Source organism: Megalops cyprinoides, chromosome 6, assembly GCF_013368585.1.
Source record: "Megalops cyprinoides isolate fMegCyp1 chromosome 6, fMegCyp1.pri, whole genome shotgun sequence".
Classification (NCBI taxonomy): Eukaryota; Metazoa; Chordata; class Actinopteri; order Elopiformes; family Megalopidae; genus Megalops; species Megalops cyprinoides.
The window spans coordinates 13,525,423-13,550,382 of NC_050588.1; the positions used below are offsets into that span (position 1 = coordinate 13,525,423).

The following is a 24,960-nucleotide window of genomic DNA, read 5'->3' on the forward strand; positions in this document are numbered from 1 at the left end:
TTGATGGCAGTACCCCCAGCCCAAAAAAAGAAAAACTAACATTCAGATGAAACCTACGCTCCTGTGGGAGGGGGAGCTGTTAGGGTAAGATAGGTGCATACTAGATATGTACAACATAGACCCCAAACACAAGGAAAGGGTGAAAACAGGGGGTTCATGTCCATCTGCAGAGCTGTCCTGCAGAAGCTCCCTCCATAGTCGCTCATTTCCCGTAACGTAGACCAAAAGAGTTCCAGTTATATGATGAGAGGTTCTGCCGTTTCTTAGACTGGGGGTGTGGCATCTGCGGGTACCACCACTGTGGCCCCCTGGGGAGGTCCACCCTCAGCAGCGGATTGGTGAGGACCAGGGGTAGGGAGGCGGAGAGGCCTGAGGGGGGTGGCGCTGAGGTAGATGCCCTGTTCATCTCCCTCAGGACCCTCATGGCTGCCTGCTCTGGGCCCTCATCTGTATGAGAAAGGTAGAGAGAAGGAGCAGCAGGTCTTACCTACAGAGCAATACATCTCCAGAAAGACATATGTATCCAATAAGTCCTGCATTGTGAACCACGCTCACCCCCAATGAAAATTGCATCAGTGCAATAAAAAGCGTTATGTACAAGTATGGTTCATATAAAGCCCCAAACTCCAGTCTCACAGGGGAATATCCCTTACCCTTTTCTTTAGTTGAAGGTAAAATAAGATACAATAACATTTAATGGCTAAAATGGATGCACTATGCAGCAAAAAGCGGAAATTATTTTTCACCTGCTGGCCTTTGCCAGACAGCCAGGCAGCTGACGAAACGTGCTGTTGTTGTCCAAAATGAACTGCCGCCAGAGGGGTCCTCTGTCAGTTGACTGTTATTCAAGATTCAAGATTCAAGTTTGTAACAACATAACACTACTTGAGAGCGCCAAGAGCGTTGTGAACATTTGTTTGTGTTGTAACAATTTTTCTTTTCCAAACGTAATTTGAAAATATACATCTGTGAGACTGAACTCATGGGACGACATGCATTTGAGAAGAGTCAACCAACAAAAAACCAACAGCACATGTGTTTAACATTTGAACCTAAGTGGGTTTGCATAAATAGTACATCGGAGGCACATGTTACAACTGTAACCTATGTAAGTCACTTTGGGTGAATGAATAAATGTAAATGTAAATGTAAACATGTGAGAGCATATCAGCCTTGACTTCCTGAACTCTGTAGGGTTTCCATACTCTTTCCAAGAACTAATAGCCTAAATGCTAGTTGCTCAGTTGTATGTCACTTGGAAAAAAAGCCTCCTTCATTCACTGCAAGATGTGGTGGCAATTTTAGGTTGACAGCATATAGAAAACCCTTGTAGTAAAAAGTGGCTTGGAGCCTACCTTCAGTGTATGCGGTATATCTGAGGGACCCAAGGGGATAGGTCTCCCCTAGCCTGGCTGCCAGCATCAACATCACAGCCAACAGCAGCATGGTGGAGGGTGTGTGTGTGTGTGTGTGTGTGAATGTCGTTGCCAGGCACCCAACCCACAGCTTGTCTGTCTTCTGTGGAGAACACAAGAGGAACACACTTTCAAAGCTAGCAATTCTGGCACCCTGACCAAGACGTAACCATCTTGAACAAGCAATAAGGCCTTTGGAATTTTTTTTTGTTGATTTTGAACATGAATGGTCATATGTCTGAGGAGGTTATGAGGTCCTGGCTGTTCTGATCAAGGAGCGAGACAGTTTTTTTCTCTTATGAATCTAATATTCATGAACACATTACTGAATTACATTCAGAAACATTCTACAGGGCGACAACAGAATGTAATCCCAGGACTGATGGCAGTCAAGATGGACGAGATGGTATCAGTCTCATCTGGTTGTTGGGCAACCGGCCAGCCTGGTTACATCCAACACATAGTGCAAAACACACCCACGTCTTTATCTTGCAAAGATGAAAGAGATGTCGTCTGCCCCGACGCATGGGGGAAAGGCCAGGAGCTCGCTGCATCCGCTCATGAAAGAGCAAACCCCCCCTCCCTCACACGCACGAGCACACGCGCACATACACACCATCAAAAGCCCCCCGCCATCTGTTCTCCTCAGCCATCACTTTTAAGTTGCCATTTGAAAAGCTACTGTATATGACGACAGAAAATGTCTTTGACTGAGCTCAAGATTCCCACGTTTATGCTGTTCCGGTAGCAGTTTGAATTTGGAAAAAAGTGTCAAATTACATAAAATTAATCAAAGTTACGTTAACGAGGGCACAATCCAATAAGGACGTTCCCCATAACAACATAAACGGCCAAATGAGTTTCTGATTTGTTGTGTTTACAATGTTAAGAAATGGATTGACTGAACAAGTGCTTATTATCGTTATCTTATTAAAAATTTAATTCATTCATTGTTCATTGCTTGGTCTTAAATGAATGATTGTGCACAAGGGGGACCTATCAGTCTCATCAGGTTCAAATGACCCAAAATGACTGTCACAAAATGAGATGGCTCTTGCTAACCTTCACAGTGTGACTATGCCACAGATTCAGATGACTCGTTTCAGTTATTCAGTGACCCCGAACGTGACCCCCGCTCAGCCCAGTCTCACCCCACATTGGGGTCACGCACTTTGCCTGGTAGCACTGCTAGTGCCACACTCTTCCCCTAATAGGTGTTCCAGACCCCAAAATTCTCACGCAGTCTCGTAATGCAACAAATACAAACTGGCATTCCGCAGCATCTGTTTTACATTTAAAACCACGGCCAGGAAAACAAAATGCAACAAACAAACCAAGACCAGGAAGCAGACAAGAAACCTTCATCTGCATATAATATTTGTGCCTGAAGAAAAGACATGGATGCATAGAGGTCCCAGAGCAGCTGGCTGCTTTCTCTAGGAGCTGCTTAGTGATGATATCAACACAAGTACAGGAGAGTCATCAAGAAAGTTAAAAGAGGTTGTCAGCATGTCACTGATGCCCTTCACCACTCCACGGGGTGAGAGTGAGACACATTTCAAAGCAGGCCTCTAAATGTCACATTAAAAAGGCACCTAGGGTGGTACTGTGAGAAAATAAAACCCAGGAAATGTGTTTGGTTGGACATACCCCGTATTTCCAAGAATATACAAATCAGCCTTGTCAAGCCCATTGGCCGGATGAATTCTCAGTACATCCAGACACATGCACATCCAAGGTTCACACATTTAAAGCCGCAGTTGGATACATACATAAAGACATGCCTATGGTTCTCAGGACTGTCCGAGGTGCCTTTTAAATACATGAGAAGGTGCTATTAACACAGAAAGCTCACTCTACCTTTTCCCTGCTTGGATGGAGGTGAGAGGGTTTGTCCGTGCTGTGTGCCGTTGCCCTGATCTTCGACCTCATGGATGGGGGGTCTGTTATTATACCCCTCTGTGACTTGCGTCACTGTCCTGGGAGCACAGCGCCTCCCACCCCCCACGACACTAAACCATCCCGTCCCCCATCCCCCGTCCCCCCTCCCCAGCCACTTCCTCCCCCTAGAGGCTTCATTTCCCAATCACTGATTGGCAAAATTCCTCCGATGTGGCATCCTGAAAAGAACCAGGTGGTTCTTTTTAATTGCAGTCCCCCAATGCACACTGCACCATAATTGAAATGTCCGTTTTTTCTGGGCTATGTTTAGCCCAACATTAGAAAGCACGGAAGAAGAATGCAGCACGGATCGGAAGAGGGGTTCAGAGAATGTTCATGTTTCCCCATACGGGCCTAAGCACTGTTGAATCCACTTTGCAAACAGAAAACTGGCTTACAAAAACAAAAACAACCCAAGTACCAAACCTCAGAGCTCCTATCCTTGGCTTCACATCAGCTGATTGAAAAACAATGGAAACCCGGAGCTGGATTCATTTACAGAAAGGTCAGCATCATTATGGATATGAGTTAGTTATTAGTCGCTAGTATGATTTGGTCACAATTTTACCCAATCTCGTGTTCTCTCATCCATTTTCTTGGGGTTGGGATGAAGTCAGAGCTCAGGATTAGGATGTCTCAGGGCGGTCTGTGTGAGACAGTTGAGGTGCAGTCTGTGAAAAAAGTTTTCTATCCCCAACACTGAAAAACCAGAAATTGTGAGAGGTGGCAGTGGCCGGAAGGAGCCGAGGACAGATGTCAATCTGATAAAAATAAACAGCAGATTTGCAGAGGAAGGTGGCTGAGCCTTCCAGCGCATATGAAGTCAGTTCACACAGAGAAACCCTAATGAGCTGTGACAGAAGCAGCACTCTCTGTTTGACACCAATGCTGCTGAGTCATTCCATGACTATACAGGGAAGGACCCGACATGGAGAGGATTTGCTCACACATGAAGGGTAATAGAAAAATGCAGTAAAAATGAACATTTGAATCAAATAAGCTCTCATGTCAGTATCTACAACTGCTCACCTGAAAGCTGTTCACATAAAATGCACACAACTTGCTTGTTGTAGAAGGATGGAGTCTTAAATTAAAAGCAAGACTTACTTATTATATATCTGCTGCTCTAGACAAACTCTACTCCCATATTATGTATACATCATGGTTGATAAATTAATTCTTAAACTGTCATGTAGAGTAAAAGCAAAATGAATAATGGAAGCCCAAGTTTTTTACAGACTATTTGTTGTTTCAAGCTGTTTTCTTCAGGAGGTGCCGTCCTCCATTAAACAACTGTCTGAGCATTTGGACTGTTCTTGTGTTTTCAGTATTAAGGCTCTCCAACTCGTTGCGCAAGGCATTATTTTCAAGGGTTTAAAATTGCCCCTTGATGATAATGTTTTTGTCAATCAATTGCTCCACCTTCATTTCAGAAAAAAAAACTGCGAAACCCTCCTTTCTCAGTTGTCAGTCTCACAGAGAGCCTATGGACTGCAACTGTACAGTGTAATGGTGCCTGCGCAGAGTGGAGTATTTACCTTTCCAGCCACAAGCCCCCCACTGCCAGATTGGTGCTGCCTTAACTTTGCTGAGTTCCATGATTCAAGGACATTGGCCAGTGCTTTGTGGTCTATCCATATTTTTCTGAGGAAACTGAAGAAGCAGAAGTATTTTTATGGTGTGCCTTAAAAACCACCTGTGGTCCTTAATTCTGAATCTCTGTTCCACAATTTTGTTCCCTGGTTATCCTGCGGGTAGCCATCCCTCCATAACAAGTCAGATGTGAATGGAGATGTGAATGTCTTGCATTGCATGAAAGCAACACGCCACGAAACTGGAATCGTTGCTATGGCAATTTCCTCTCAGTCTTTATTTGTCTCGGTCTGACAGGGTTCAACATACAGTTTGAGACATTTCAGAGAACCATGCATAACCAAATATGGATTTCCAGTGTTATCTGCACTGTATATCGCTGATTTTCCCTACCCATTCTCAGGCTGGATTTTGCATATGACTCTCACATGCTTGTAAGTGTGGCACTTTTGTAGGACAGCAGCTGCCACTTTTTTGAATGATAGCAAAAAAAACTCATTCAATCTCCATACAAGATGCCCTTCTCATTTTGCACCACCAACAATATCTATAGAATCAACTTCAAACAAATATGATAACCAATAACAATAAAGACCTGAGACAATTCTCAAAACTATTGGTATTCTACCTTACAAATCGTATTTACGAGCTGGGTATTTATTTTTTTGGAATGAACTATTTTTCTGGAATGAACCCCAAGGGTAGTTGATTGATTGGACATGCTACTTGCATAGCCAGCAAAATTTAAGAACAAATGGTGTATCTCACCCAAACACTTTCTCTGGGTTTAACTTTGTCTTAGAGCAAAATATTCATAATAAAAGCATTTGAAAAAGAATTGTGAACAGAGACACACTTCACACAAAGTGTTCCTACTGTGTGAGTGAGCATTAGAAATATCTGGGATCACATACAAAACTACAAACTTGAACAAACAATGCCCAAAAAATGTTCAGGACTTCAATAACAACAACAAAAATATTTTAATAATTTAAAACTTTTCAAAATGTCACCTTGTTATCATTGATTTCAGTCTGCAAATATCTGGATCTGCTTAGCACCAAGACCTTTCCAGTAGTTTATGTCCTCAAGCCATTGAAAAGCAATCACTTGATTCATTGATACATTAAACCAGAAAATACTAAAAACAGTAGGACCGTTTTACTTCATATTGTTGATATATGCTGAAAAGAGCTGACAATATGTGTCATATTGTCAGGCCATTCCCTCCTTTCACAGCCCATTCTAAAATGTCCACATATTTGACCATCTCAATAAAATAGTGGATAGTTCAGTGCAGTGCATTGTGGGAGCTCTTGGGGCTCTGGTCCGGTGTCCTGCCTCTTGCTGCCAAAAGAAAACCAGTCCAAACCAGACCACTCTTCCATCCCTCTCCTTGTTTTGGTCCATCACCAGTTCTCCTCACACCATAGAGTTGCTGCTTCCAGATAACTTGGCAAATAGCTGGAGAGGAGGGAGAGGAGAGGGTAGTTGTTTTTCATGAAGCTGGACTTTGGGTAATGTAAAATGCAAATGTTAACACAAAATTATCCATGTTAGGAAATAGTTCTGTGAGAGCTCTTTATCAAAATATCTAGTACTATTAGAGAAACTTGATTTTTCTGATTTTTTCTGTAATTTTTCACCTGAGCAGACAAAAACAAATGGACAAATGTTTTCATTTCCAGTTTCAAAGAGAACAAAAACTGTATTCAATGTTTTTATAAATCAATCACAATTCTAATGAGTATTGCTAGTAGGAGTAGTAGTGGTATTAGCTTTATCTTACCACATTGAGAAATGGGATGTTTACCAATGACCCTAGAAATCCAAAGGCAACAGGAAAGAATGACCTGGGAATACAAAAGGAGGTGCAGTGTTAAAGTTGGATGACTTATATAAAATAAATCTTTTTGTGGCATTGACATTTCATTGTGGGTCTTTTTAATCAAATAAAGCTGAAGTGAGGACACATTTTTAGGAGAGGTTGCGCCAGACTTTTAAAAAAACATGAAGAGAAAAACTTTCAGTGAGTCATCCAGCAGGCCAAAGCACTGGAAGAGGATGAAGAGAATCTATGATGTGGTGGCAATACTAGATTTCACAGAGTGTCCTGCCATTTCTGAGATTGATGTATGTTCACCAATTCAGAGGGCAGCCTTTCCCTGTACATCCTTTTCTTCGGCCTGTGGAAATAGTTTCCCCTGCCAACCCCTCACTCACTTGAACAGCTGGACAAAACCATAGCTCTCTATGGCCATGCCAACGACTGGCCAGCGCAGAAGTACCAGGGCCACGCCCCCGAGGAAAAAGGCGGAGCCTCTGAGCTTTTGCCTCTGAAAGAAGAAATACGCAGTTCTCTGCAGGCCGATGATGAATGCCAGACCAGTCAGGAACAAGATCTGAGGAGGAGAAACATATTGGTCTGGAAGGAGGGCAGCTGGGTTTATAACATGTATCAACCTGAACAGATCTTCCACAGTGTGCAGCAACTACTGGACTTGTGTTGAACTTCTGTATGGGTTATGCCATAGGAGACTGATCCATGCCTTTGTAGGTATGTTTGGTCAGACAAATGTGTCTGTTCGTGATTTTTTTGTCCGCTGCATTAAGAATCGTAGCAACAATAATAACTCTAGTTTCTGAGGGCTGGAATGCTGCAGATTTTTAAGTTTCCTTTTTATAAGGCAGCTTATTTGCACAAGGGAAATCTGTGGTCCAACAAGCATACATTTTGCAACAGTGGTGATGGAAGGTGAAGTTCACAGATGCAGGTGCACTTGGTGCACTTTTACAATATATCTGGACCTCACCTTCCATCAGCATCTCTCTGAAATGCAGTTTAATGGTTTTGCCTGTTGAATCCCTCCCTTGTGTGTTCACATCTCATCCAAAATACATTACACTATTACACAATTAGAAGTCCAGAAGGAGCCAAATCCCCACAGGACTGGAGGTCCCTGTGCCTTTCTTACATTGTAAAGTTAGCTGAACACATGTTCACAGAGTGACATGTAATAAAAGTGAATCTCTTGTCTGGGTTAGTGTGTTGACTTCCTCTGAGGAGTACTCTGTAGTTGGTACCGATGGAGCATGGCCTCTACGTGAAACTTTGCTGAAATCATAGGCCCAGTGTGACACTAAAATCGAACACTGAGTCTTGTGAGAAACTGTGACAGTCTGGAAAGAGACCAGTGTACTATTCAGGGTGCTCATTAGACATACTTATGGCTCCTCTGAGTTTTGACACTTGCCAAGCTGCAAAAAAAAGCAATGAGACTATGAGGCAAAGAGCATGAATCAAAGGCATATGAGAATACACACCACCTGGAGAGGGAATAGCTAACATGAGTCAGACGTCATGCTTGACCAGTGCCATGTCATCACATCCACCAAAGTCACCTGCATGGACATCTTGGGCAAGAGCAGTTGCTGCAGTGGTCACATCTAAGTTGTTTCCACATACATATATGGTGCAATTGGAATAAAAAAATATTTTCTTCTCTGGACCAGAAAACATTCTTAATCTATTTTCTCTGAGGTGGCATGGCCCCTGACCCACTTCTTTTGGGACATAGGGGGACCCATTCGGAAATTTGTGCCTTGGGCCCCTGAAACATTATCTGCAGTGATTAACTTTTTGTATTTTTCACCAGATTGTTAAGACAATTTCAGAAAGATACCATTCTCAAGTACAACATGGCATATCTGAGAATCAGATCATCAGCCTTCTGTTTACAAGGTCAGATTCTAAATCGCTATCACCTTCCACTGTCCTTACGTACGCTTTTCTTATCCCGAGTGAAAAAAAATCTCTGCTGTGTGCTCTGTTCTTGGTCACAGAAGTGTGCGTTCAGTCAGCATCTGATAAGAGGACTCACATTCCCAAACGCCAGCAGGACAGAGTCAAAGTACAGCAGCACCCCAAACAGCAGAAAGAACAGGCCGAAGCCCGTCAGCCCCACGCCTATCTCTGAAACACAGGCAGAGAAGAGCAGAGGAAAGGGAGACGCTGATGAGTGGGGAGAGGCCGAGAGGAGGAGCACACCCACATTGGACAACTGCCGCATTTAAAATTCTGAAACACAACACCGACTGTAGCTCTGTGTTGATCACACCTACAGCAACACGGTAGCCATTCTTCATCCATACATATTACAATATGAAGTCAAGAGCACATCCTACAGCTTCAGATACTAAGACATTGGTGTTAAGGGTTATAAGCAGGAATTAAATCATTAACAACCGGCTTTGTCTCAGCTTTAAAAACCATAGGTTTGTGGAACTGTTTTACATGGACAAGCTACAGAAATCATACAATACTGACTCACATAATATGGAAGTGTTGAACATAAACAGAAATATAATGTAAGTAATCTAACAACCACATATTGTCTAAGGGCTGACATGTCATTTCCAGTTTGGCGTGTGTTTAAAGAAAGCACTCACTCTGAAACTCTGTGATCGTGACCATGCTGTCTCCTGTTCCTCTGTGCGCCACTCTGTCTTTGCTCCCTGTACATCCCTTCTCCTTCACTCTGACCTTTGAACCCACCTGTCATCGACTGCTGTGGAGATCATTAACCAAGCACGAGGACATCTAATAAAAGGGGGTGGGGTGGGACTCCAGTGTCATCTGCCTTTAGGAGCTAAGACCAGAAAGCAAGAATTTTTAGATCTGTGACATCATTTGACCAATATCAGCCAATACAAAGCAATCCTTAATCAAATGGAAAGAGGAGCTTCAACAGACTCAGTCAATTTAAACAGAAAACCACATGCAACTGATCTGATAGACTAGATAACCAGACTCGCAGCTGCTGTCGCACTTCCTTTGCTTGTTTGCACAGAAAAACAGAACACACGTATAGTCTGACACAAAAAGCTATGATTATGCTTACAATAAATAATAATAAAAAATAACTGGGTAACTTCTTTGTCTTACACCTATCCATAGTGCTCTGTAACAAGCCCATTGTGAAACACAATTAGGCAAATATAGTTTTATTTATTTATTAAATGATCACTTGTTTTAGCATCAACTTATGTAATCTAGAGCATAGCATAGAGTAGTCAGCACACCTATTCCCCACTCTAACACAGGGCACATTTTGCCCCAAAACACTCACTGTGGGCTCCTTATGTCAGGCTTAAATTAGAATTAATAACATTGGCATAAGAAGTGGCAAGGGCACAAATTACATCCGCTTGGCACACTCCACTCCTAGTGATGTCACCTGTGTGGCTCTTATGGACATTTGCCTTTGTGTGCTTGTGTGTGTGTGTAATTGACTTGGAATACTGACAGCTGGCCATTGCCTCTGGTTTGGCACCCTCTACTGGTCAGGATGTGTTCTCTTTGGATTCTGATGAATGTCTCAAATGTCTGTTCCTGTGCCATCAGCCTTCATTTTCTTCCATCTCCCAAGCAGAGAATTTATTCTAACTTTTTTTTTTTGTCACTGAATAATCTACCTCTTATGTATTGTAATGAAAATATACGGTAGTGCTTATTGCTACGCTAAAACTAATAAATTATAGAAATAAATTCTTTCTAGTTAAATTCAACTGTAGATCAGAGAGCTTTTCTCTTCCCTCTTATGAAAGGTCTCAGATAGACCTCCATATAGTTGTTACTTTGTAGATGAGTGCAGAGCTTAGTAGAATCATTAAACTAGAGGTATTTTTTCTCTGTGCAGTGAATTATGTTCTCCAGTGTTTTCTTATGTTTTACGAAGATGGCCTGGCGATTAGCAGATCAAAGGCATACAGGAGGTTGTGCTTATAAACAGTGCCCTCTAGTGTGGAATCACAGATACTCTCTGTTTGAGTAATCACTTGTGTCACTCAGAGAGGAATCAAAAGCCTTTTCATTGGGGCTTCTGATGCTATAAAATTAACATGAATGGGTAAACACAGGATTTAGAACTCACAGCTTGGTGTCAAACTGTGTGAAAATATGGTTCTGGTAAGGACAACACATTGCAATATTTTGTAAATGTTGTAAAAATATAATATTTCCAACTTCCATTGCATAATATTTCAGGCCAATGCAGGGTTATAGCAGAAAGGCTATCAAGCTGAATTCCCAATAAGAAGAGATCACATTAAAAGAAAATAGATGTATATAACCTGTCTGGGGATTGCACCCACAATTCTACAATCAGCCACTGACACTCATGATAGTTATGTTCTATTACATTTTTATCAATCACAGCATAACATTAATGCTACAGATTACTGGGGAAAGATTACTGGGTAAGTATGTGACAATGGATTTAGAAAATGAAACATAAGTATCAAGTTTGAGAAACCATGCATAGATTTTTATAAAAGATGAATGGCTCCAACCAAACAATTTTCCTGAGGGGAAAAAATAGGCATCTGTTTTTTGTTTTTTTTTTCCCCAAATTTTATTAGTTTTAAATTATTCCCTGTGAAACAAACTAGTATTGAAAATGCACAGTACAGTCTGTGTTCCAAGATGTAAGCTCTGTTTATTTCTGTAAGGTTGGACAACTCAGACAGTAGCCCTCTGGGCTTCAAACAAAGAAGTACCACTACACTGTGGCACCCACACACTTTCTCACTCTTTAGAGGGACGAATCATTCCACTGTCCCTGGGACGCAATTTCCTTATTCCCTCAGTTCATAACCAATGTCCAGAGAAAGTTATGAGGACCAATCAAGGCATTTGCGATAATCAGCTTTTTCACATTTATACTGCAGGCACTCATTGATAATTCATTACTTTTCCTTTGAGTGCATACAGTTACACAATGCTCTTTTTGCCAACTTCAGCTCATGTCAGAAAACTGGGTTCGGTTTGTGATATGGCTGGAATTATTTAGGGTATTTGTGCTGTAAGTTCCGCATTAAATACATTATGATGGTTGTTCTATGCACTAATTCATAAGAGAAAATATGTAACAACTGTGTTGTTGATGTAATCATAAATATGATCATTTTTACTGAATTAGGGAATGTGAAACAGCTGATTACATAGCGTAATTAGTCCCCTCTGATACACAGTAAATTGCTCGGTTTAGGAACAATATGAACAATCTAACCTGCTTCAAAACATCCTGGGATTTGATCATCCTATTCATTATTACTAATATTTTGGCAGTGTTATTTGATAAATCTGATAAATAATAGTAACCATAATCATAGTAATGATAATACATTTGAGTGAGCAACCATTTCCTTACAAAATACTGCTGAAGACTCCTAAAAGCATCTAAACAAAAAGACAGAAATTATTTGTATACATTCGCTTTATTGCATGGACAAGGGATTCCTAATGCAAGCATATTTATTTTTGTTTATTAATTTCATTTTGCATAGTTCAAGCAGTTTATTTATCCCCCCTCCCCCAAAGTAGCAACACGTACGATGTTATGACATAGTTTACATTGGAAATATTTACACCAACCAATGAGTTAAACGGATGATTCAGTCCCACAGCATTTTATGCTATATTTAATCACGTGTTATTCTCTGACACTTGTTTTGCATTTATCCATAGGTCATTTCCAAATCTGTTTAGAAATTGCGAAGAATGTTAATATTTAGAAATTAGAAGCTCATCCAACAAGACCTTAAAGAATCAGCCAAAAAGTCATAAATCAAAAACATTTATGTCTCGATCTCAGCTCCGAGAAAAATGCAAAACGTGTGTTACAAATTTAGACCATCAGCTCAGACCTCATAATTTTCCATAAAATACCCATGCGCCTTTAAAAAAATATGTACTGTATTGGCTTTAACTTATCTGTCTTTTTCAAAAACAATAAAAATATAACTTTCACCCCAAACCTGTTGTTTCCCTTTGTGGGGTCATTAAACTGCTTTGTGTATATTAATTCTGTAGTGTGCATTTTTATTAATTTATTTATTTTTGCTTGCCCTTGTATACAGTTGCATGTTAACGTGAATCAGAGGATAATTGTTCACAGACAGGAACATACAATGCTTTCTCTATGTGCTAGCATATTACTGAGAGATAGAAGGGGGAGAGAGAGAGCAGCCGACAGTCGGCCGAGCACAAACAAAGGAAGTGTTTAAAGCTTGAATGGTTAATGCCTAAGCAGCAGTGGGCTGATTTTCCTTATTAAGAGAAACCAATATGAGTTCAGCATGGGATAGGTCAACAACTTGCATGACAGAAAGAGGGTGAGTAGGTGAAGTGCCATGGTAACATGGTTTAATGTTCCAGTCCCCTCTGTGGGGTAAAATGAAGGCATATGCATAAAGGGGCAAAGGGAATGTGCTTTTCTGCCAGATGGCTTGTACATGTCCATAGTATATCTCCATCCACTGACTTTCAGGTACTTTAGACATGCATGAATTGGGGTGAGATCAAATCATACAAAATCAATGTACTGTACACTGACAGAAATGCTCCCAGTCGGTAATACAACATGAGGCACACATGTACCTAAATAATGGACCAACTTTACTGTTAGCTGAGGTATATACCCTTTGGATGATTAGAAATAAAGAGTTTGCATGATTTGGATACATATGACAGTGCAACGGGAGACTTACAGTTTGTGCAGCTGAGCAAAAATGTTAATAATGAAGAAAAAAAGTATGTTTATGTTGTGTTAAAAAATAAAGTTTTATCAGCTGGGATAGCCAAAACCCATTGAGAGACATCTAAATTTGAATGCATTATCATCATCTAAACACTGAATGTGCCTGATCTCCCCCAGGAATCAAAAGAATAAGAAAACAAATTGAGCGGCACCATTAGAAATTATGAGTGGATTATATGCATATATAAGGAATGGGATGAACTTGTCGTGAATGTGGGGCTGTGATACATGTTGCCGGCCCAACCTGAGGTTTACAAACAGATGTTTCCACTAGCAGACTTATAGTTTTAAGGTCACTTCTTTTTCACCCCTTCATCTCAATATCTATAGATATAACATATATATATATATATATATATATATATATATATATATGTATTAATTTTGTTGCACACAACAAGTATACGGTACCATTGAAGGAATGTTCTAGCAGTGAAAGCACTGTACAGAGTCACAAACAGCTTTGACGCGATGGTACGTTTGACACACATATATACGACTACACCGAAATGCAGTCGGTGCTGGGAGGAACCACACTGTAGATACAGGGCACGTGGACAGGTTGCGCCAAAACCTTGTGCTGAGGAAAGAGGAGGCCGATGTGTGTCCAGGTCACAGGCTACCTGGTGAACACAAAGGGAGACAGGAGGTGCCGGATGCCTGCACCTTCTTTCGCTCACAGGTCAAGACTAAGTCTGGCAGTTGCTACTGGAGGGTCAAAGTCTTCAGGATGCCACATCTCTCCAGTGAAGGTCCAGAATCTTCAGGTTCAGTCTGGCTCATTGGGACCGAAAACTGAAACTGGGCACCAAAATCGTCCCCAGCTCACGAGACACTCGACTGAGTCTGTCCAGCCATTCCAACTGTGTAGCTTTCAGCTTAGACCTTTGATCAGTTCCGCCTCACCCTGTCCCACAGAGGTCTCCTCGAAAAACTTCCCCGGACCCTCGTCACGCTTCCGTGTTCCCTGTGTTGGCTCAAAGCCACGTGTAACACAAGTCACCCCATCGCTGGGTCTTTCTAGATTCGTCCTGGAATCCATGTTTGCATGTGACGCCTGCACCTTTCAGACCTGACCTGCATAAACTCCACCCTGAGCTGGGACAACTTCTATTTCCTGACTGACCCAGTGAGCAGGCAGGGGGGGGCTGTAAACATATCCTCCTCTCTGGCTAGTTTTAAGCTCTATAAATCTTCTCATTACTTTGCTCCAAAGTACGAACCTGCATTTTCTTTTCCCTAAAGCCAGGCACCTTTGTAAGGCCCCCCAACAAAAGAGATAGGTGTCAATGCAAGGAGGGATAAAGACGGGCAGCTATGGTCACTGGAGGAGGGAGGCAGCAACAGCTCCCTCTGCTGTTTGGTGCTTCGAGTCCTTCAGAACCGTGTTGTTAATCCTGATATCCTTTCGCGAAGGTCGCAGACCTCCAAACTTGCTTTTATGTTCTATCTCTTGCAGTCATAGAATAACTGATTGAAAAAATATACTCTTTGAGGAAAGAAAACAAAATCCGTCTGTATTGTTGTGTTTTCGGTAAGCTCTCAGAATGACATTCCATTGAACTTGACTGCAGCCAGTGCTTGAGCTGAAGATGGATGGGGGAGAGAAAGAGAGAGAGAAGACCACTGTTGTTATTTCATGACTACCAAAAGGATGCTGAATGTCCTCAAATAAATGGTTGTAATGTCCCCAAAAAACAAGATTTCAGGGCTTTGAGTAAACATCCAGGGGAGCAAAACACACAAGACCACATAGGTGCTAAAGGTGCATTACTCCTTAAAGCCATTAGAATCTCTGCTGACAGAATGGCACACATTAGATTCTGCCATTCTTATTTACCAGAACATATGTATTAAGGGGTTCCATTTGAATGTGGCCAGAAGGAGATACCCCAAATGAAGAGGACTAATGTGCTACTGACTAGCTTGCTTCTGTGACAAGAATGCAAGAGCTCCCATTTGCAGAGTCACGAAACCTTGATTTGTTCATTGTTGTTGTTTTGCTTGAGTTACCCCAAATGGGATCCTGAAATTCCCTGAAAATTGGATTAAACTATGTGGCTGTACTGTTTGGCCCCTGCTGTGGGTCTTGGTTGAAAGAGCAGCTCTGGCTTGGACCGGACCCACCAGCAGGCCAAGTCATTTATGGTACTTTCACAGTGGGGCGCAATGCTTACATAATGACCCATCATTCACAGTCATAGATGCTCACAGTTATGTGGTAAGCCTTTTGGCTGCATCCTGCAGTGGTTGCCAGGCATTGCTGAAGAGGACTCTACAATGTCAGTGATCTCTCTCTAATCTGTTTTGACATCTGCAGGTGAAAGGCTCTACATATATGAAAGGTGTTGCTGTATTATAATATAAACTATTCCTATTATAAACATCAATCTGCTGCACTCTACCCTCTCTCAAAAAGAGTGGCTCTTTCTCTTGAGTTCCAGGATTCCCATATATAACTTTCTGAATACTTTCCATTTAACTTAATCCAGATATCTTTATGGGTGGCCTCATTAACTCTGAATTCAATTAGAATTAAGCAATGACTGTAATTCATCATGAGAACTGCAGTTCATATTCGCTTGGAGTAAGATAAATGTATATATAGCATGGACAAATATAATGGAGGAAAAAACTGTTGGTGGGAAAATTACTGTGGTGCATGCTGTACATATGTTGGTCCATCTTAAAAGATTAAAAAATCCTGCTACGTGTGTCCAGCATTCTTTTAACCATGAAATACTGTTATGGGAGCTGAGGGAGTTTAAATACATGCTTGCGCTAATAGAGACTGACAAATCCTTCGTAATAATTTTACAATTCTCAAATTTGTGCATAATTCACTGGTGCCTGTGGTCAATTTGTGGTGCTGTGGTAGTCCATAATGGAAAATCTCCAACCAAAACTGTTCCAGATAGTTCTTAGTGTTATGCAGCCAACAGAAATGGCAAAGCAAAAATGAAAATAAAAATACATTTTGTTCAGCCTTGAGGCCAATGCCCTGTTAATCTGGAAAAATGAATGAGAGGTGTGGCAGCTCTTACTGTTCGGATGCTTGTTTATTTTTTTGTTTGTTGGTTTTGTTTTTAATGCTACGGAGCTCTGAAAAAGAAAGTCACAGCAGAACAGAGCAGGAAGTAAGGAGATGTTGGGTGGGTGGAACCAGTGTGAGGGGTAGGAGCTGGTGTGGTGGGCAGGACTCACCTTCAAAGACTCACACCTTCATGAACTGGGTGGAGTCAGAGAAGTCAGCGGAGGGGGGAGGGGCCAGGCTGGTCGGGGAGGCAGAGGGGCTGGGGGCGCACTGAGCTGGAATGGAATGGAATGGCATGAAAAGAAGCAAAACAAAACCACAAAAAAAAAAAATATGCAAATTGCCTTAAAAAAACACTGAACATAACTACGGTTCACATTACCCAAGCTAAGGGATAATATGAGCCCAGGAGGGAATATAATATATGATGCTTTGTTCTGTACAAGGAAACTTTATCTAAAATAAATGCAGATGTTTGAAGGAAATGTAACCACGTAATTAAAATCAGGAGTTCAAGATCAAGCTAAAGTTAATGTTTGTTTTATTTGAAATAGCCTATATGTTAGTATTTATTTGCTTGGCAGATGCCCTTAAATAGTATAAAACGTACATATGTTAAAGACCCTATAAATCTCTACAATCCATTTACAGGACATCATAAGAAAATGGAGGACATGGAATGGAAAACAGAGCGCAGTGCTTCTATTGAGGCACGACAAACAGTTAAAGCCTACAATGTGTGCTTTCCAAATCTCTTTGGTAACGTATGCATGGTGTGAAATGTAAAATGTGCCACTTCCCATGGCTTCGTAGAAATGGGACAAACAAGAACCAAAGTCAACTCCATTTCAAAATATCCATTGTTATTTTATGCCCAGACTGAATCCATTCAATTTTGAAAATTGTTTCATCCGTCTGTCTTTTGCTCTGATAAGCAAAAATTTATTGTAATTGAACTGGATTTGATATGGAGTTAGACAAAGTTCGAAAACTTCAGTATATGGGTTGCATACTGAATACAGCTTTCAATTCATTTTATCAGAGCAGGGGAGAACCAAGAATGAATATTTAATTCATTTGTTGCTTGTTAATTCAAAAAGTTTTCAAGTTTCCTTTGCCTATATTATGAATCTATCCCAGTACCTCCAAAAGTAACGTAATTACCATATTGATGTAGTTGAGAAATGGTGCTCTCGTCAAGTCCCTAAAAAGTACATGCCAGGTTTGCTTTGCAGAACATTGATTCTTAATCAAGGAGGTGAAGATAATCATGAGGTGAATGACAAATGCTATCGCTCTGATGAATGTTTTGTAGTATACACCTACACACCTTTCATGTTACTTGCTTCCTGTCTCATGTGTCAAGATGCATCTTGGAGGAGCAGTAAAGTTTCTTTTGCAGTAAATTTAAGTTTAATGGCATACATAAGTAAACTTTGCTGAGCAATGGACACTGGGAAGTATCTAGTATTTTGAAAATGTGCCTTGCAACAGCCAAAAGTTGATTTTAAGGTACTGGGACATATTCATAATGTGAGAAAAGGAGATTGACCTTCCCTATGTTCAGAAACAGCAACAAATGATTTATTGGAGCAGCATCCTTTGGAATCATTTTGCAGTGGGTCGAATTTAGGTGGCCCATAAGAATCAGATCAACAGTACACCCCTGTTTGCCAGAGTCTGCAGCCCCCTACGCTGAAGCATGGTTTGAGGATCGGAGGGTGCTATGGCGCGGCTTGTTAGTGCGCCCCTGAGGGCACATCGGAGGGCCTCCTCGCTGAAGGGGGTGAGGTGTCCTCACCGGACAGGAGCCGGCTGCGACGGGATGCCTCAGCTGCCAGAGCGCAGGAGATCTCGATCCGCTTCTCCTGCTCCTGCAGCTGCTGCTCGGGGTTGGACTGGCCCTCCGCCGGCCCGTCCAGCAGAGGAACCACGTTCTGCATGCTAGGAAACAAGAGAGGGAAGCCTTTCAGTGACGGAACACCTGCAGCCTGGGAGGTCACACAGGCTGTGGTCCCTCAGCTTTCCAAAAACCTGGACTGTTGAGGCTTTGCCAGACTAGTGAAATTACTCAAATGTTCAATTCATTAACAATTAATCATTAAAAAGTCATATTAAACAATGTGCTAAAGCCAAGTACATATTTTAGACAGGATTGAATCAGGATCTTTGGCTACATTCAAGTGTTTTCCTACTGACAACAGACATCCCTCTGTGAATTTACAAAGGAAAATTCAGTGTAAGTTGTGATTTAGATCTTGTGTAGGTCATACAGCCACTTGAGGCCTCTGATCAATCTATATCTACATCTCTATCCCACAGCATCCTGGCCCATTTTAGCTTCCCTATCAGTGTCTACAGCTCCGGTGGGTGGGAGGGAACTGCAGGCCATACTTTGATTTTGCAATGAGAGTCTTGATCCTCTCCACTTTCTTCTGCTTCTCCCTCAGCTCTTCTGGGCTCAGGGGTGTGCTGGGCTCTATGTCCAGGTACCTCTCCGGAATCAGAACCTTTTCTGGTGCCAAGAGCTGAGGGTTGGAAGACAGATTAAGGTCAGAAGAGTCCCTTATGTATGGTATGCTATTTATGTCACAAAATTCCCGAGAACAAAATGGAACATATCTACATATCTACAAGTCTACCTGTAACCATGTGTAATATGGAATATAATTATGAGTGTGTAGGTGCTGGTGCAGCACTCTGCTCCCTGGGAACAGAGAGTGAATGTAGGATCAAGACCTGCTGCCTGATGTGAAACTGTGAACATTGAGTCCATGAATGGCAAGGGTTTCACATATATCTGCCTTGTCAGGGACAATAGCTTAGCAGGTCCAACAAAAGTTTTAATCTGGGGTTAATTTTCAAATTTTCATTTCCAGAAAACTTAAAATGTATTTCAAATTCCTATTACATGAACACATTAAATGGTGATTATTGTGAGAATTGTCAGTAAAATCATGTATGAGATGTAAAAACAAAGCTGTAACATTGAAAAAATGTTAAGTCCTTGAATTTATTTGACAGCTTATCGCAGTATCACATAAATGCACACAGCATATCTTTGGGAGATTTGGTGTAAACCTCTTTGTTGATGTCCATGTCATAGTGGTCCGGCTCATTCTGCAGCCGCCGTAGGCGCGCGATCTCCTCCCGCGGTGACTCCACCCCCTCTCCTCGCACCGCCGCCTCCAGGTCTTTGATGTCCACCTCGTGAGCCGTCATCCTTCGCCGCACCTGAGCACAGAAGTCAGCAAGTTAGCAAAGGATGAGCTTGACCTCAAGTGAATTATATATCTGCACTGCAGCACAGCACCACCTCCGATGCTGTGCCGGATGGGGGCATGTGAACAGACCACTTTGTAGTTGGTGGTGGGCTTGAAGCCGTCAATCTGCTGGGTGCTGGAAAGGTTGAGGCTGCGCCTCTTTTCCCGCATGGAGCTGCTCTGGTTCCTCCTGATCCTCTCGTTCTGCTCCTCCACGCTCATCTTGGACTTCACCTCTGCCGGAAACACAGCACTCTTTGGACGCTCCTGGGGCACAAGGGGACAAGCCAGCCACTTACTTCACCCATCCTGCCACATTCAGACTTCACCTCCCATCCACTTACGTTGAAAAATACGCTGAAAGCTTCTCCATAATTTATCGAAATGATTTAAGCCAGCATTTCAATATAAATTTTGAAGGAAACCTTTTGACATCCAGATTATAACAGCCCTATACTAAACCATACTGTGTTTTTAATAAGCACTGTGGATTCACCAATATTATTGAGTGATGTTATTGAATGTAATTGAATGGTTCAAGACTAATTCAGAATGCAATTATTCATAATTCAATCAAATTCATAATTCATTTCAGTGAAGGAATGAGTTTGTCCACCTGTTCCGTACAAGGCTTTCCTAAAGGTGTGTACATATCAGGAATGCAGGCTAAATCTCGGCTGTACTGGTTTGATACGCACCCTGGAGATGTGTCCATTGGGGACTTTGCCATTCCTGCGATTTACAGGATCGTAAGAGTTCAGCTCGTCTTCCGTGGGAGACTTCGTCCTGGGCGGGACGACGCCAACTGCTCAACAAGAAAGAAAAACAGGGCAGCCAATCAGACAATAATCAGTGTTTATTGTTATTATTATTATTATTATTATTATTATTATTAGCAGTAGTAGTAGTAGACTCCAGCCTATAAATCAGTGCACTAAGCTAAACTGGGGACTATAAGAACGGGCATGGTCAACATCATCAATAATGGCTCTGTGTGTTAGGAGCAATGCAGCCACTGTGTCTCCACTCATTACAATATTAGGCCTTTAGCTGAACAATCCAGGAGGGTTCATCTGAGCGTGACCAGTAAATTGGCACCAGTTCCATTGTCTGCAGTACCTTTATTTGTGTTAGACTGCTCCGAGTCCTGGCGGTCACTGTTCTTCTCCCCCGTCGAGGAATCCGATCGGAAAGTGAATTTGTGCTGGAAGACAGAGTAGGGCATGGTTGATGTGAGAATTCGACCTCCCAGAATTCCGGAGAGGCAGAGGAAATAACTGAAAAACACGAAGAGCTTCACGGCATTGAGGACAGGCTCCCCCCACGTACACACCGTCAAAGGGAGAGAGAAGTTGCACTACTTAGGCCATGCAAAAATACCACTTATCTGTTTGTAGAGACACCCATGCTCATAGCTCATATTTGAATATTATTCATTTATAGGAATACTAGTTAAGAACCTTGTTCATGGGAATCAAACCAGTAACATTTACACCACAAGCTAACATACTTATACTTATACTTATACTTATACACTACCTCACCCTGGTGCCCAGACAGGACACTGCATCATATATAAATAATACTGTAATTGTAAAGCATGTGAAAAGTACCAATAGAATTGACAGTAATACCAGGTAGCCTAGTTCAATGCCTGAATGCATTTCTGTCACAGTTCACTACACACAGAGCTCACGGCACAGACCCAGCACAAGGACAGACATATTACACTGGTTGACAGAGAGATACATACAACGAGGAGAGAAGGGGGGAGATCTACGTCTCTGAAGATCACCTCATACTCCCTCCTTAAAGCGTGAGCATTATAACATTCCTCACCCAATACCCAGCAACCACAGCAGACTGACATTTAAAAGGAAAAGGTTCCTGTTCTGTTCATCCACACTGCTCATTTCATAATATTAGAGAGTATACCAAAACTTGATAAACCACATTTCTTCATAATTTGACCCCATTTTGACATCATTGTGAGAGACCAGATTGAAATTTTTATCCCAAAACTGCAAACGGGATAACCCACACTTGTAACAGGATTTTGTTAATCTTTTACAAAGAAGATAACCATAATTGTAACTTAGACGAACGCTGAGTGGGTTATCAAGCTTTCACTGCCTTTATGTTAGATTAATCTCTCACAGTGGCATGATTAACTCAATGTAAACAGCTCTCATCTCCTACTTATTCAGCTCAGCTCAGAACAGAGTTGCTTGTTTGGGCTTGAACAGCCGCTAAACTCCAGTCATCTTCTAGCTGCTGTGCTGTGCTGTGCTTGGAGAGGGAACACAGAGATGGAGGAGGAGGAGAAGCAGGAGGAGGAGGAAGAGGAGGTCAGCAACAGGCTGTATAAGGTTGAGTGGGGGGGGGGGGGGGGGCAGCGTGTGTTTGAAGGGTGGAGGTGAGGGGTGGAGCACAAGGTGGGAGTATGGGGAGAATGGGATTTCTGGACAGGACTGGTTATAAGGGGTGGCTGCGACATGATGGCAGATTTGCTCTCCTGAGCAGAGGAAGTGGGTGGGTGGGTGGGTGGGTAAGTGGGGGGGGGTGGGGGGTGGGGGCGCAGACTGTCCACTTGTCGTGCCCCTCTTGAAGAGGTACCTGTCTACGTCGGGACTCGTCTACATCCTCGTAGTCATCTTCCAGTCTGCCTGACAGTAGGCCCGCTCTGCTGTCAAAGGGCAGGGGGGGAACAGAAGGGGGGGTGGTGTGTAGGGTTTCCAGAGGGAGGTAAGATTTGGGGAGTGGGGGCCGAGGCGGCCCAACATCCTAAAGCAGCGGAGAGGGAGAGAGAAAGATAGGGAGGAGGAGGCGGAAGAGAGAGCGCGGTGCATTAGGCAAAGCCAAGCTGAGAGTGCAGGCAAGATCAGGGGAAGGCTTTGAGGAATGAATCTGAGTCTGAAACAATGAATCTAAATCTCCTCTGAAACAATGCTGGGACGGCTAGTCAGAAACATCCCATATAATCCAGCCAAACCCACTACAATTTCAACTAATCAGAATATTCATTTTAACAGATGTTGTGCTTGTCCATCATTTAAAAAGATGTACTGCAATTAAGTCATTGACTGTGTGGGGTAAGACATTAATTATAGAAAGACTGCACACATAGTGAATTAGGGACATTGTTATGTGACAAAAAAATAGGCAACATAATTCTTGAAGAAACTGTTCCCATTTTTGCATTTTAATTACAAGGACCTTTTTCAAAGAGATGGTTCAAGACCATAGGATGGCCAAAAAACTGGGAAAAAAAATGTTGTTAAAGCAAGAGAAAGAGACATTAAGCAACCAAACACACACACACACACACACACACACACTCATAAAGGAAAAATAGCAATCGAGTTAGCAGTAATATTCATGGCCACAAAGTCGTCAGGAACAGGCGAGCAGACGTCACTTCTAGGAAAAAAGGTCAATCACCCACACTAACAGTGCCATTACATGAGTGAGTCAGCCCTGTCATTTTCATCAGATCAGCAGGAGCTGTGTTCCTGTACAGTCAAAGCTTTCAGTGGATCTTGCAGTGAGCTGAATTTATATAGAAATGACTTTCCACGATAAGGTCCACAGGCATCTCCTGACTTAAGGCCATATCAGGCTTTGAAGGGAATACTGATCTATGCTGGGAGGGAAAAATGAGATAAAAACCCAAGGACGGAATCAATCCTTGCAACGCCTTGAGTTTATTTTCACTCTAATCCCTGATTCTTATCTTCACAGTTCCCCGACCAAATCATCCAAGCACTGGATTCTAAAACACCACCATCCAGATGTGCTGCTGTGGTGACCCCTGTTACTGATAGTGACGTGTCTGCACAGGTGGAAGGACACTCACCTCCATGCCCACCTGCTTAGCGGGAGAGCTCTGGGAGCCTGAGACAGGCGAGAAGGGGCTAAGAGGGCTGGTGAGGCTGACGGAGCTCAGGGGACTTGCAGGGCTGTTTGTGCTGAAGGATCCCGATGCCCCGCTGGCCACTGAGAGAGGGAGAGAGGTAGAAGGAGTGAAGGGTTAATGACCTGCTTTCTCTACAGCAAATCTTTACAGACAGCTGCTATAAGGACATATAGTACCAGTCAAAAGTTTAGACACAACATTTATTCTTTCTTTTTACTATTTTCCACATTTTAGAATAATAATAAAGACACAAATGGAATTATGCAGTAACCAAAAAATCAAAACTATCTTATATTTTAGATTCTTTAAAGTAACCAAAAAATATTAAAAAAAATTTTTTTTTTGGAAAGAAATTCATCACATAGGGATCAAATTCACTAATTGTATTTGTCTAAGAAACAAATTTCAAGCATTTAAGTCTTTAGATCAAAACTGTCTCTGAATGCATGTTTCCCATTATCATAATAAGGTGTGTCCAAACTTGTACGGTACAGGCTATCTATACTTCATATCTTTACGTACAGACATCATGAAGACATAAGGTGTTGTGTACTGCATATGTGAATACAGAGGCATTACATACTGTAAGTTGGAATTCTGCATGACTTTCCTACCCACTGCACCCCTCTACAGGGAGTTGGGGGTATTGTCAGAGTTTCTGTGCTTGTTATTGTCTGTGTTGACTATTGTCAGTACCTCTGTGTTTGGCAGTGTCAGTGCCTCGAGACGGGTTGTTCTTGTGCAGTCCCTCCAACACGTCCTGGATCCTCCAGAACTCCTTCTGAAGGTGTCTGTGCAGCAGCTCATTCTTCACAGAAGAAGACAAAGGAGATTGTCATCTTTTCAAAGATGAAGATACTGGGCAGAAGAGGTCACAGCTCTAACAGTCCACACAAACAAATGGATGCCATCAAATCAGAGCCTTTCTGTCTGGTTCTAATTTTGCTCGCAGGGGAAGTGGAAAAGCCCAAAAACTACTAAATTATTGAGCTGTAACAAGCTATGAAGAACAGCTTTTTGCATTCTTTACAGCAGCCAAAGGCAACAGATACAGGGGACAAGACAGGACTACGCCCTGGACAGGGTGCCTCCTCTGTGTAAGGCGCACAGACATGCACCTGCACACATGACAAGAAACATCATATTCTGATATGACCAGAAGGCATTCCATCCACGAAAGCAAAGGCTGCTTGAACTT

At 42.2% G+C, this 24,960-nt stretch overlaps 3 protein-coding genes across 6 annotated transcripts in view; all 3 read right to left on the reverse strand.

The window, feature by feature from the left end:
* Positions 1-202: 202 nt before the first annotated feature.
* Positions 203-3,325, reverse strand: kiss1 (KiSS-1 metastasis suppressor). Its single transcript, XM_036532262.1, has 3 exons — positions 3,276-3,325; positions 1,356-1,518; positions 203-447 (listed from the first exon to the last, which is right to left on the reverse strand). The coding sequence occupies exons 2-3, from the start codon at positions 1,444-1,446 to the stop codon at positions 203-205; spliced, it is 336 nt and encodes a 111-aa protein (XP_036388155.1). The 5' UTR covers positions 1,447-1,518; positions 3,276-3,325.
* Positions 3,326-5,603: 2,278 nt separating this feature from the next.
* Positions 5,604-9,461, reverse strand: golt1a (golgi transport 1A). Its single transcript, XM_036531673.1, has 5 exons — positions 9,399-9,461; positions 8,831-8,922; positions 7,173-7,351; positions 6,739-6,802; positions 5,604-6,413 (listed from the first exon to the last, which is right to left on the reverse strand). The coding sequence occupies exons 1-5, from the start codon at positions 9,421-9,423 to the stop codon at positions 6,372-6,374; spliced, it is 402 nt and encodes a 133-aa protein (XP_036387566.1). The 5' UTR covers positions 9,424-9,461; the 3' UTR covers positions 5,604-6,371.
* A 4,502-nt stretch (positions 9,462-13,963) lies between these two features.
* The window catches only part of plekha6 (pleckstrin homology domain containing, family A member 6), a 43,277-nt gene continuing 32,280 nt past the window's right edge, over positions 13,964-24,960 (reverse strand). For 3 of the 4 annotated variants that reach the window (XM_036530388.1, XM_036530389.1, XM_036530390.1), the window contains 11 exons: positions 24,459-24,570; positions 23,703-23,842; positions 22,463-22,630; positions 20,966-21,050; positions 20,545-20,651; positions 19,937-20,113; positions 19,665-19,817; positions 18,978-19,111; positions 18,385-18,527; positions 16,754-16,858; positions 13,964-15,135 (listed from right to left, as the gene is read on the reverse strand). In XM_036530388.1, the coding sequence (XP_036386281.1) occupies positions 16,764-16,858; positions 18,385-18,527; positions 18,978-19,111; positions 19,665-19,817; positions 19,937-20,113; positions 20,545-20,651; positions 20,966-21,050; positions 22,463-22,630; positions 23,703-23,842; positions 24,459-24,570 (1,314 nt within the window). In that variant the 3' untranslated portion in view covers positions 13,964-15,135; positions 16,754-16,763. The remainder of the gene's footprint in view (positions 15,136-16,753; positions 16,859-18,384; positions 18,528-18,977; positions 19,112-19,664; positions 19,818-19,936; positions 20,114-20,544; positions 20,652-20,965; positions 21,051-22,462; positions 22,631-23,702; positions 23,843-24,458; positions 24,571-24,960) is intronic. The other variant, XM_036530391.1, reaches the window with a different exon arrangement.

Bases quoted from the DNA above. Each gene is read 5' to 3' on its own strand.
- kiss1 (XM_036532262.1), bottom strand. From the start codon at position 1,446: ATGCTGCTGTTGGCTGTGATGTTGATGCTGGCAGCCAGGCTAGGGGAG. The intron at 448-1,355 runs GTAGGCTCCAAG...TTTCTCATACAG, and splicing joins ATATACCGCATACACTGAAG to ATGAGGGCCCAGAGCAGGCA.
- golt1a (XM_036531673.1), bottom strand. From the start codon at position 9,423: ATGGTCACGATCACAGAGTTTCAGA. The intron at 8,923-9,398 runs GTGAGTGCTTTC...CCTGTGTTTCAG, and splicing joins CACGATCACAGAGTTTCAGA to AGATAGGCGTGGGGCTGACG. The intron at 7,352-8,830 runs GTGAGTCCTCTT...TCTCCTCCTCAG, and splicing joins TCCTGCTGGCGTTTGGGAAT to ATCTTGTTCCTGACTGGTCT.